Source organism: Chenopodium quinoa, unplaced genomic scaffold (genome assembly GCF_001683475.1).
Source record: "Chenopodium quinoa cultivar QQ74 unplaced genomic scaffold, ASM168347v1, whole genome shotgun sequence".
NCBI classification, from domain to species: Eukaryota; Viridiplantae; Streptophyta; class Magnoliopsida; order Caryophyllales; family Amaranthaceae; genus Chenopodium; species Chenopodium quinoa.
Window position 1 is genome coordinate 3,454,896 of NW_018742914.1, and position 13,249 is coordinate 3,468,144.

Consider the following 13,249-nt stretch of genomic DNA (forward strand, 5'->3'; position numbering starts at 1 on the left):
ATAATGATGTAATTTCTTTGGAAGATGTTACAATATGTAAAGTATTTTGGCACAACCAAAGATCTTCTGTTAGAGCTATATACTAGCAATAATATGCATTATTGCATATATAAGAACGTAGGAGTTGGAGAAAATGTATATAATGACGCAAATTTTTGGAGCTTAAAATAGAGAATTCTAATCAAACATTACTACCATACTTGTATGTTACAAGCCTCGTGATATTTTTCATCACAAACAGCTTTTACATGCTTAGTTGTAAAGATTTAGTTGAAGTTATGGAGGAAAGGCCTTTTTGGTTTTTAGTTCATTATTGTTTCTACTTGTTAAAAATTACCTCATATTCTACTCAATTATTGTAGCAACATAAATCAAGTAACACTAATAAAAAAAAAAAAAGGGAACCATAATAAGGAAGCGATTTGTAGCATCTGCTGAAGTATAAACTTCTAAAAGAACATATATAAGTGGTCATGTAAGGTTGGAGCTTTCCTTTCGGTTTTAGGAGATCATGGGATCGATTCTCACTCCCGCCTTGAGGCTCTCTAAACACCACAAAAAAAAAAAAAAAAAAAAAAAAAAAAACACATATGTAAAAAAAAAGAGTTACACAATTTATAAGGATAAGGGGTTACTCCTTCTATTGTCATATAGATTTGGGATGAAACCTTTTAGTCTTGTAAAGTGAACTTTCTTTCTTAATGACTGGTGTGGCCCAAACCTAAACCTTACATGAGACAAAGTTATGTTGACGACAAGTAAAAATGGTGAGTTATTAGGTTAAATAATGTTAGTGTATTTCTATGCGATGTATGTACTCAGTTTTGGTGATGCATGCTTTATATTGGCCTTGCATGTGATGGTCCATTCATGACAAGCAATTGAGATTGTCTAAGGCATGTTCAGGTATAGAAGCTTGAAGCATGTCAAGGGATTTTGTGTGGAGAGCTACAATATTTGTGTTTATATACTAGTATGATAATTAGAACTATTATACTACAATTCTAGTTTGTATTTAAGGTTGTGTTTTTTTTTTCGTCAAAAAAATAATTTAAGTTATTTTGATTTAAGTTGGTTTGAAGTTTCTCCTCAAAAAAAGTTGGTTTGAAGTTTTATTTTGATTTTGAAATGGCTTAAAAAATTTTATGTATATTTTAATAAAATCCTAAGCCGTTGTCACGGTAGCGATAATGTTTTAGATTTTCTTATTTAAATAATCTATAAATAAAATGAAAATTTTGAAGAAAATGAATTTTTCGGGTGTTAGGCCCTGTTCACTTTACCTAAAAAAATATTTAGTAAAAATAATTTCATTTCAGCAAAAGTAAGTTCAATTCAGCAAAAATAATTTTAGTTCGGTAAAAATAATTTCAGTTTAGTAAAAATCAGTAAATTCAAAGAAGAAATATAATAGAAAATCAGTAAAAATAATTAGTTCAGCAAAAGTAATTTTAGTTTAGTAAAATTAATTTCAGGTCAGTTAAATTAATAAGTTCATCAAAAAAAATTCAATTCAATAAAAATAATTTCAATTTATAAAAAATAAGATGAATTAAACGGGACCTTATAATACAATTATACGGAGTACAAAAATACAGAGCCACAATGAGAATTTATCGTAACATCGATGGGCCTTAAACAAAGCAGAAAAGAAGCAACCCATGGTCAAGTATAATTGGACCGATGAGTTTCCAATTTCCAACTGTAACAGTAATTTCACTCGACATCTTACTACTTTAAAACAAATCACCACATTTCTTTTGTGCTTCTTCTGCAATTCCAACTCATTCTCATTTCTCTCTTACCTCTTCTTCTAGGGTTTTCTACTTTCTCTCTCCTAAACCACAAAATGAGGTATTCTTCCTTTTCTCTCTCCTCTTTTTCGATCTTCATAATCTCAATTTCGTGCTTCAATTTTCTTTATTTTATGTTTAAATTATGTGTTTGATTTTTCCATTTTGAAGAAATGGCGGCGGGTTTTATTTAGGGTTTATCAACATTTTTGAATCGCTTTTAGCAATGTCGATTTCGGCATTGTAATCTTGAAATCTGCCCTAATTATAAAACTTGTTGAATTGATTGTGTTTAGAATTTGTGTTTTGTGGTTATTGTTGTTGTAATTTGAAAACCTTGGTTGGGGTTAGGGTTTATCATTTCTGGGTTGTTATATCTGGTTCTTTGTTTTAGCACATTAACTCGTGTTTGTGCTGTGTTATTAATTTTTATTGTTAGATGATAAATTTAATGTTGAAAGGCGGGACCTTTGGGATTGTCGGATTTTAATTTTATATGTAGTGATCCTTCCCATGATTATTAGGGATTAAATATGTGAACCTTGTTTTTCGACTCTACGTTTCGTCGTGCTTGGAGGATCCGTTATGTTAGCATTTGTTATTTACAATATGATGGAGCCCTTTGTTTTTGTTTAATGGCTCCCGGAGTTTTAGGCAGTATTACTTGCCCACATTGATTATGTCTTGTGGCTCTTGCGCCATTGTCGGAATACTGTTTTGTCATTTTATTTTTATTTAACCTATCTGTCTATAGGGTTAGCAAGTTAGTGAAAGTCAACTTGTAGTCCATAAATGAAAGATATTTGTTTCTTTTCTATCAGTAAGTTCTGTCGAATAATGGTTGGTGAAGTAACACTTTGGTATAGTATAGACTAGGTAGGAGAGGTGCACAACTGACCTTTCGCTTTTTTTGTATGGTGCCAAACAAAGAAGGGGTGTGCTAAAGGTTGCTTTTGTGAATTATTCATTTTTTCATTTGAGTGCATGACTTGCACAAGTTCTTGTCTAATTTCTGTCTAGTATTTTAAGTTTTTTGAGTTGTGAGTATGAGGAATAGGTTTTCAGGTTATTGGATTAAGGTATACAGGTATAGCTTATGATTTTTGTATTAGGACTGAACTCTGGTACTCCGCTTATTTTATGAAGGTATTGTAATTGGCTTTGTTGATCCGTTAGAACAAAAACTTCTGGTTGATTTTTAAGATGTTTATTTCATCAGAAATGAATTCCATAAACCCTAGTTCTGCGTAGCTTTCTGCAGTGTTTGTAACATTATGCAGCGGGTTTTTTTAGCTTCTTGGGCTTGTATAAGCCACATTCTCATTTTTTGCCTGTATGAAAATGATGCTTCTCAATTTTATTTTATTTTAAAAATGCAACATGTAGGTGAGGTTTTTTTTTTTTTTTTGGGAGATAGAAGAGAGATAGAGAGATATTGTAAGGTGGTCCCATGTGATAAGGAGAGACCCGAGTGAGATAAAGAGAAATCTTTCCAAAAGTATTGATGTCGCACTTGTTATGAACTTCCAAGAAAAAATTACTTGTTAAAAAATGAAAGAAGTAGATTGAGTAAATTAAGAACCGTACTAACTCATGCTACCATTAGTGATATCCATGAAATTCTGCAATGGTATGATGAAGATGTTACAATTTATAAGAGTGAAGGATATTTAAGGTTTGTCAGCCAAATTCTTTCATATGATAGCAAATAAAAAAAGACTTGTGATTCAAGAACAGTTTGAGTAACTGAATTAGAATGGTTTTTTTGAATTTTACTGAATTCATGCCTCCTTAAGGTAGTGAATTTTTGTTGCATGTAGAAGTATGAGCCATGTTTAAAAATTTTCTAAACTTACAGTGTGCTGACATTGTTTAAACGTGAAAGTGGTCTGAACTTGTATCTTTTCTGATGTAGCACTTCTGCTAAATCACTTTTTATTCCTGTTTTATGCAGTCGTCATCCTGAAGTTAAATGGGCCGAGAGGGAAGACAAAGTGTACCTGACTGTGATGCTTCCTGATGCAAAAAACCCGAAAGTTAATCTAGCTCCTGAAGGAACCTTTACATTTTCTGCCACCGGTGGAGCTGGTGATAATGCTTATGAACTTACACTAGATCTTTTTGACAAGGTCGATGTAGAGGTAATTTTAAGGGTCATGGCTTATCTTACTAGAATGTTGTGTGCATTTCTTCTCAATTGTTACTATAGTTAGCTTGTCTTAATTAATTTTTTTAATTTAGTTAAGCTTTTTTTTATAGTCTTTTTAGCTCTTGTGTACATTGGCTTGGTATGTAGTTGTGAACGGAGTTAATCTGGCAATGTATCTGTTGTATTGCGTTGACTCTTACTCCCTTTGTTTTTAAATACTTGCTCCATTTCTCCATGCGTGGAGTTTTACGAGAAATTGGAAAGAGTAATAATATATGGAGGGTAGGGGGAAGAATAAAAAAACAAAAGTAGTTGAGATAATTGGAGGATAAAGAATATGAAATTAATAAAATATGGTTTATGTTGGGTCCACTAGGTGAGAGAAATGAATTAAATATTGTAAAAGATTGCCAAATAGGGAAATGGAGCAAGTATTTAAAAACGGCTGAAAAAGGAAAGTGGAGCAAGTATTGAAAAACAGAGGGAGTACCTTTTTAAAGCATATTTTCTGCACAATATTTCTATTTGCACAATGTTTACATGGTGATGGTGACACTCTCTTGGCCCTTTTTTTTTTTTTTTTTTTTTTTTTTTTTTTTTTTTTTTTTTACTAATTAGTCCTTAGGACTTGCATCTTCCCAATGGATGTGAGAAAATTCATAGCCCTACAACATTGTGAGGTCAGTGCCCATTGAAGAACACAAGATTCACATGTTTATTTTAGTGCTTCTTTGAATTGAACTTTGAAGGTTGTTGTAGTGCCCTTTACTTAGCCAGATTTGCCTCTTGTAAAATTTCACATTGGGACAGCTGCATTCTTTGACCATAACTTCAGAGTACTAGATATATGCAACTATGTCCTGGAGTCACTGGGTCAATTTAGGTTCTGTTTGCTCATTGAGTTCTATTTATTTATTTGGGAGATAATTATGTTTGGGCAATCATTTCTTTCCTTAATTTGATCTGCTCATCATTTATTTATATATTTGTTTTTTTATATAATATTTTAGGAAAGCAAAATTAGCTATGGAGTAAGAAGCATATTCTGTGTTCTGGAGAAGGCAGAGAAAAAATGGTGGAATAAGCTTCTGCGTGGGGAGGGTAAGCCTCCACATTACGTGAAGGTTGATTGGGACAAGTGGGCAGATGAAGATGATGATGCTGGTGCTGGTGCTGGTGCACCTGGTGGTGCTGGTATGTGTGGTTTCTTCATTTTCTTAACAACTTCATGTGGTGATTGTAGCTTATCTAACATGTCTTTGCTTCCTCAGGTCCGGGAGACTTTGATCTTGGTGGAATGGACTTCTCGGTAAGGATGGTTTTTGTTTTATACAATACTCATACCCCTGCAGTTTGTTTTGGCTTCTGATTCATTTTAAATTTGCAGAAATTCGGAGATATGGGTGGTGCACTTGGTGGACTTGGTGGACTTGGTGGTGGTGGTGGTGATGAATTTGAAGACAGTGATGATGATGGTAAGCATATTGATACTATGTTATGATTACTTTAATTTCTTGTTTCTCTCACTTTCAATATATAAGTATTTACTTCATGCTTCTTGCACTTAATCTTTGAGTTGTTGCATTAGAGATATCTTTTTTTCTTACTATGTTTTGCCTATTTCTCTTCAAGTTGAAAGTTGGGCAACATGATCTGGTTTGTAATTTTGTATTATCAACACAACAAAGCAATTAGCAAAAGAATGTGACACATACTTGAATGTTTATTCCCAAAGCATTCAGGCAATTACCAATTGTTGTCTTTGTTTTTCTTTTTCTTTTCTTTTTTTATTTTTATTTTTATTTTTTTTATAAAGGAGAACCAATTGTTTCTTTATTATTGGATTTTATGCTGTGGCAGTCTGGTGCTCCACTATTTCAATGTTGGTAGTATTGTGCTATTGCTTCGACTACCAAAGTGTTCAGATTGAGGATACAAAAATTTTATACTTAACCTTTTAAAAAATAACTTGTCTTTTATTCTTTCATATTCTAAAACCAATTAAATTACACTATAAATCTGTCTCAGATTCCTTCCTTTTCTTCCATATGTACGTGTTTGTAGTTTAATGCTCTCAACTTGTAAGCTGAACAGTGAAATCAAAGTCACTTTGCAAGTATTTTTACTGGACGGAGCTGATAAAGTTCCCAACAAAGCTAGCACTAGGAATTATTATCACAATACCGATCATGGGGTTATCTTAGCTCCATTATCTTCTGTCTAACTCTCTTTCTTGTTGTTTTTTCATCTTGTTAAGCTGTTGTTTACTACCTATGTTCTGTAAAGATGAAACTTTACATTTTTATGCTTGCCAGTGTTTATTATAGCATTAATATATCTAATTGTGAGTTTATAAAAATTATAATAAGTTGAAATTTTGAAGATATATATCTAGATGAATCTTAAAAACACAACACATCACTATGCTATATGTTGCTTTGCATTTAAATTTTAAAAAATGATGTAAGTGGAGTTCGTGAATAATGCGAAAATTCAAAGTAACATCATTATATGATGGACTTAGTATATGTCAATCTCTGAACTCTGAAGGGATCTGGACATGTACATCTATGAGAATGCCTCACCTACTCAATCCATATGATGGTGCTATGATGCATTTGCTGTCATCTGTATGTTGAGCATTGCCTGTGAAGAAAGACGAGAACTATGGGATAATACTTTTCATGCTCATACATATGCTTAATCTATTTGTCTGTGCTCTGCTCATTTGATTTAATGTTACCTAGCTGGAGAGACAAGTATCAGTTCCCTTGTTAACGGAGTTTTATTGCATTCTCCTATGCAGAGGCAGAAGTGTCAAAACCAGAGGATGGTGCTGAAAGAGAAGGAGATGAGAAGCTGGAGGGAGCAGCTGCTGCAGAGAAGACTGAAGCGTCGAGCGCATAAGGTTGAAAGCAGCCCAGCCACATGATTGGGCCTGCTATTATAGTGGTTTGTGGCGTAGACTGAGCAGTCTCTTCGTCTTTGGAATTGTTTGCTTCTGTATTTTGGGAGTGGGACAGATTTTCTGTTAGCGGTCCTTTTCCCAGGAATCTGGCAGCTACAGGCGTACCCAGGCTCATCTGAAGCATTCAAAGTAGGATTTTTAGGCTGTCTAGATATTTGAGTTCTCTTTTTTATGACAGCTGGTTTCAAGACCTTGTTAACTAAATATTTCACATGGATTTTATGGTCAATATGATTATGATTGTCATGTTTATGTCTAGGATACTGAAGGTGCTATGGCCTATGGCATTGTTCTTCCACTCTGTGTTGCTAGTAAATTCATTTGGTTTCAACTTCCTCTAAAATACGAGTAGTAAGTTACCGACTATATAATTTTGGTTAGATTGGATGTTGAAATGTGAGTCGGGTGAAAGCTTATTCGGAGTATCAACAACGGTGATCTGTAGTCAGCAGTAATAAAAACTATCCTATCATAGTTCATTTTTCCAAGATCAAGTTACTAACCTATTTATACTCTCGCATTGCCACTAACTTAAAGGTCATAAGACAAGATTCACAACGCTGCTCGTTTTATGCTTTGTACTTGAAGTTTTTTTAATTGTACCATTTGGAGTTTTTGTTTGTCATACAAAAGTGATGGACATTGATATTACATAATTATTTGAAAATTTCCAAATGAATTATATTCCCTCCATCTAAGAAGTATGCTTAAACTGTGAAAAAGAGAATGGTGAAATTTGAAGAAATATCCGGACAATAAGTCTTGTATAAAGTGGGTTTACATTAATTTATTGTTAGACGGTCCATTTAAAGATAACTTTAATAATTTTTATGTCTTTAATCTCTTTAATAGTACCTTTTAATAATATTGATTTGATTGTATATTAATATGTAACTAGTCTTTTGGCCCATGCAATGCACGGATTGTTTATAGATATATTATATAATTTTTAATTTTATAACATATTTTTTTATTGGAAAATAAATAGTTTATAAAAGATAAAAAGAGGTGAAAATTGAATGTAATTGTAGAAGATATTTAGTTGGGGGAAAGTAAACCAAACATTTATTCGTGTATTGAATTAAAGCTAATGTATTTTTTTTAATATGAGAAAGGTTAAATGAAATGACATATGGCATTGGTGAAAAATATAATTTATATGTGGCACTATGAGGATGATGGTTTGTATTTTTAAATACTAAGTATAGATAGATATAGATATAGACTTTCTACTAAAGACCTGTTCTTATTGACTGAACTCAGCTGAACTAAACAGAAATGAATATTTTATAAGAGAAGAAAATTAGGAGCTGAACTGAACTGAACTGAATATTTTATAAGAGAAGAAAATTAGGAGCTGAACTGAAATGGGCTGAATTGAATTGCACTGAATTGTTTTAACATATAAGAACATGCCCTAACTCCTAAGTGTTTATAAGGGTAAAATTTGGATAAAAAAATTATAACTTTTGTAATATATAAGAGTAACTTTAAATACGATCCGAATAACTTTAACTTCTTTTTATAATAAACTAGTTTTGTGCCCCGTGCGATGTCCGGGTTGTTTAATAAATTTTAAGATAAATTTTTAATCTATATGTCAAATTTTAAAATGTATACCAAAATAATTAGGAATTGATGTGTTTTTTTTTTTTTTACTATTTAAATTATGTAATAGACAAGTAATGACTAATAAGTAATAATAATATTAGTGAAAATGTTCAATTATATATATTCAAAAAATAGCAAAGTAGGCCTAAAATATTAAAAAATTCTAAAAAATAGCAAAAATAAACTTAAAAAAAATAAATTGTTTTAAGCCTATTGGGTCAACCCAAAACCTTGGGCTAAAGTTGAACATTTCTTGACATGTAACCTGAAATGACCCTATCGAAATGAATCTTAACTCAACCCGATTGACAGGTCTACATTTCAAAAAATAAATTTTGAAGGCAGTAATAAAATTATATTAGATTGTGAAGTATATTATATTTTAATGGATTATAATATATTATAAATGGATGTGGTACGTTTTTAACTACTTCTTTTGCTCCAAAATATTATAATACAAAATATAAATTTATATGATAATTATTGAGAGTTAAAATCTAATTATTTTGTGGATAAAATTATAATTCAATTTGTACCTATGAAATATTAGTACTTTTTTTTTGAAACACGCTGCGAAATAACATTAAAGAAGATCAATTTCCGCCAAAGATATTAAGCTTTGGGAAAACGGACTAAGAGAAACACGTTCATTACAATCTCTAGTGTCCCATCGTGCAACACTATGAACTAGGGTGTTACCCGCACGCTTTACATGAGAAAAACAAAACGAACTAAAATACGAAGCCAAACTAATAATATCATCATATAAAAGATAGATAGGAGAGAAGCCCTTAGCTCTCGAGTTCACATCGTTCACGACACGAGCAGCATCAGATTCGAGGTGGACATCAGTGAATCCCAATCTTCTCGCCACTTGGAGCCCATACCTACACGTTGCTGCCTCAGCAGCATCCACCTCCCAGCCAGCTCCAACAACTCGCACTGCTGCGGCAATAATTGTGCCCTGCTCGCTTCTAATGACCACGCCCAACCCAGTCTTCACACCCAAATGTGTATCACAATTTACTTTCACCCTTCCAGCCATAGGACAACTCCAACCACGCACAGCATTACACGCAACAGAGGGCTGATTTAATCCCAGTCCTTACAGCATACTCCAAGCTCTCTTTCACATACTTCACCCAACCACGCGCAACATCCACAGCATTAAAAGCCTCTTGCTCAAATATATATTTGTTTCTACAATGCCAAGCAGCCCAAGCAAGGGAAGCAATAGACAACAATTCATCCTTTGACACATTTTTTGAGTACCACAAAAAGCGTTCTACAAAGCTATTAGATGGCGCTGCACTAACCTGGGAAAACAATGGGCTAGCTGCCCAAACCTCTGTTGCTGCTTTGCATTCAAAAATTGCGTGATTAATTGACTCCTCCGAGGCATTACAGATGCTGCAGCTCTTCTCTGGCGTGATATGGCGATAATGTAGCCTTTCTTTGACAGCTAGAAAACCTTTGCAAGCTCTCCACAGAAAATGTTGTAGCTTCGGGGGACACTTCATCGACCAAATTAACCTCCACACCTCATTCATATCAACCCCTTGCAATACTGCAGGAACTTTCTTGCACAACCAATACCCAGACCTTACCGTATATGCTCCATCATTCGAAGGCCACCAAAACATTTTATCCACCGGGCTATTCGGAGATAGAGGAATTTTAAGAATTCTCTCAATATCTACACTGTCAAAATTGCTAGCAATAATATTCATATCCCACTCACCGCAGTTGTGGTCTATCAAATCGCTGACTCTCAAGCCCATATCACTAGTAGCTCTCGGAGTTGGAACGATTGCCGAGGAGTTCCCGGGTAGCCAAGCTTCATCCCACACCCTTATAGCACTCCCATTCCCCACTCTCCACTTAAGACCTTCGAGCAGCACACCTCTAGCACCCCACATGCTCCTCCAAGCATAACTTGGATCAAAGCCGCAAGTAGCCTTGAGGACCTCACAATTCTTGAAATACTTTGCCTTTAAAATTGTGTGTATTAAAGTGCCCGGATTATGGTGTAGCCTCCACAACTGTTTTGCCAACAAAGCTTGATTAAAGCATTTCAAATCCCTAAACCCCAACCCACCAAGAGCCTTGGGTTTACACAAGCTTTCCCATCGTTGCCAATGCATCTTTCTTGTGTTCTCTGTGGATCCCCACCAAAATCTTGCGAACATAGAGTGAATTTCATCAATGAGACCATCCGGGAGTTTGAATATACTCATCATATAAGTCGGGATCGCCTGAGCCACCGCCTTAATAAGCACCTCTTTACCCGGTCTAGACAATAGCTTCTCTTTCCATCCCTGCAACTTTTTCCATACTCTCTCCTTCAACCCTGCAAAAATTGCCTTTTTCGATCTCCCAATGATAGTAGGCAAACCAAGGTACTTTTCATGTCGTTCAACCTCTCTAACACCCAAAATCTGAATAATTTCCTACCTTCGATCAAGATCTACATTTTTGCTAAACACAACTTCAGTCTTGCTTAGATTGACGTTCTGACCCAAAGCTCTCTCATATTTGCTGATAATATCATCTATAACCGAGCATTCTTGCACATTTGCCTTAGCAAAAAGTATACTATCATCTGCAAAAAATAAATGTGACACCCTGGGAGCATTTCTACAGATTCTGGCACCATGAATTAAGTTACCGTTGGCCGCTTTGGAAATAAGCGTCGAAAAAGCATCCGCACATAACAGAAATAAGTACGGAGAAATAGGATCTGGCGTAATCCTCTAGTTGGAGTCACAGACCCCGAAATCTGCCCATTTATCTTAAAAGCGAAAGAGACACTCTTAAGACAACACATAATCCGATGAATCCACGCAGTCGAGAACCCCAGCTTAGTCATCACCTGTTCTAAAAACACCCATTCCACCCTATCATATGCTTTGCTCATATCCAGTTTTAACGCTACATTGCCATTCTTTCCTTCACCACCTCTTTTCATAGCATGAAAAATTTCAAAAGCTACAATAGCATTATCAGTAATAAGCCTCTGCGGGACAAAAGCACTCTGATTTGGGGATATAATATCACCAAGAAATTTTTTCAACTTATTTTCCAACACCTTAGAGATGATTTTATAAATAACATTGCAACAACTTATAGGTCTGAATTTCGAAATCAGTGTTGGTTTATCACATTTCGGAATGAGCACAATGCAAGTATTATTTATATCAGCCAAGTCCACATTCCCATTCCACCAATTATGAACATAAGCAATAATATCAGACCCAATGACATGCCAAAATTTCTGGAAAAATAAAGCGTACATACCATCAGGGCCCGACGCCTTATTAGGGTGCATTTGGAATAACGCATGTTTTATCTCTTCTGCCGACGGTTCTTTGTCCAGGAAAGAATTCATCTCATCTGTCACCAATGTATTAAGGCCTCCCATTGCATCCTGAAACCCAGTTGGGGAGCTAGTGGCAAATAGCTTGGTAAAGTAGGAAGCGATCAATTTTTCAATGTCAACTTTTTTGTTTTTCCACACTCCATTATCATCAAAGAGCCCACTAATTCGGTTTTTTGCCTTCCGTTGACTAGCCTTATGATGGAAATATTTTGTGTTTCTATCCCCATCGCGTAACTCATTTGCCCGAGCACGAGCAAACCAATATGACTCCTCCAACAAATAAAGAGAATCGAGCTCAGTAGAAATAGTATGACATTGTTCCAATTTTGCACCGTCCATGGCCCCTTCCTTTAACACTTTCAACGCAGCTTCAGCCTTTTTTATTTTTTTCTTGATGGCACCGAAGGTCAGAGCTGCCCAACTAGCGAGCCTTTCCCCACAAAAAGCAATCTTCTGCCGAATTCCAAGCCTGACCGCTTCTACCCAAGCATCGCTCACCACCCCGCCACACCCTTCATTGGAAAGCCAGAAATGTTTGAACTTAAAAGCCGAGCAACCCCAGCATGATCAGGTTGAAATATTAGTACTTTATTGAAAATAAAACTCTAAACTAACAATTTTATCCTAAGATTCTATCCAAATTTTATTGAAAATAGAATTCTAAATTAATTTTTTTTTTTTTATCCTGTGAATTGAAGTTTATATAAATCTATCCAACGTGACGCGACACTTTGGCAAAAATTTGGAACGACAAGTGTCGCTGTTTCGTAATCTGACTAAAAATTTAGCTTTATATATTAATTATATAATTAGTGGAAATTCGCCTTAATCAAGATTTTAACTTTAGATTTTAAGTAACAAATAATCATTATTTCAACTTTTAGAATGATCCTAATACTTTGTAATTAAAGTCTTATAAGGCCCTGTTCTCTTCATCTTAAAAAAATAATATTAAGTAAAAATAATTTCAGTTCAGTAAAAATAAGTTTATTTCAGTAAAATTAATTTCAATTCAGTAAAAATAATTTCAGTTCAGTAAAAATAAGTTCAGTTCAGTAAAATTCAGTTTTCTTAAAGAAGAATTATAATAGAAAATCAGTATAACTAATTTCAGTTCAGTAAAAATAATTTAAGTTCAGTAAAAATAATTTCAGTTTAGTAAAATTAAGTTCAGTTCAGTGAAAATAATTTCAGTTAAGCAAAATGAAGGTGAATCAAATAGGGCCTAAGTTTAATCATATATTTCATCACATCAATATATTAGGTCTAAGTAAAATCCATCCCATATGCGGATATAACCTTTTCATTTAATATTTACTAAGCTTAAATTATTTTTAATAAATTAATAT

The 13,249-nt window shown here is 34.1% G+C and overlaps 1 protein-coding gene across 1 annotated transcript; it reads left to right on the plus strand.

Annotated features, from left to right (window-relative positions):
- Positions 1-1,731: 1,731 nt before the first annotated feature.
- On the plus strand, positions 1,732-7,253 carry LOC110727890 (uncharacterized protein Os08g0359500-like). The gene is made up of 6 exons (XM_021907469.1): positions 1,732-1,854; positions 3,748-3,934; positions 4,953-5,136; positions 5,214-5,251; positions 5,330-5,417; positions 6,749-7,253. Exons 1-6 carry the CDS (start codon positions 1,850-1,852, stop codon positions 6,847-6,849), a joined length of 603 nt encoding a protein of 200 aa, XP_021763161.1. The 5' UTR covers positions 1,732-1,849; the 3' UTR covers positions 6,850-7,253.
- The last annotated feature ends 5,996 nt before the right edge of the window (positions 7,254-13,249 follow it).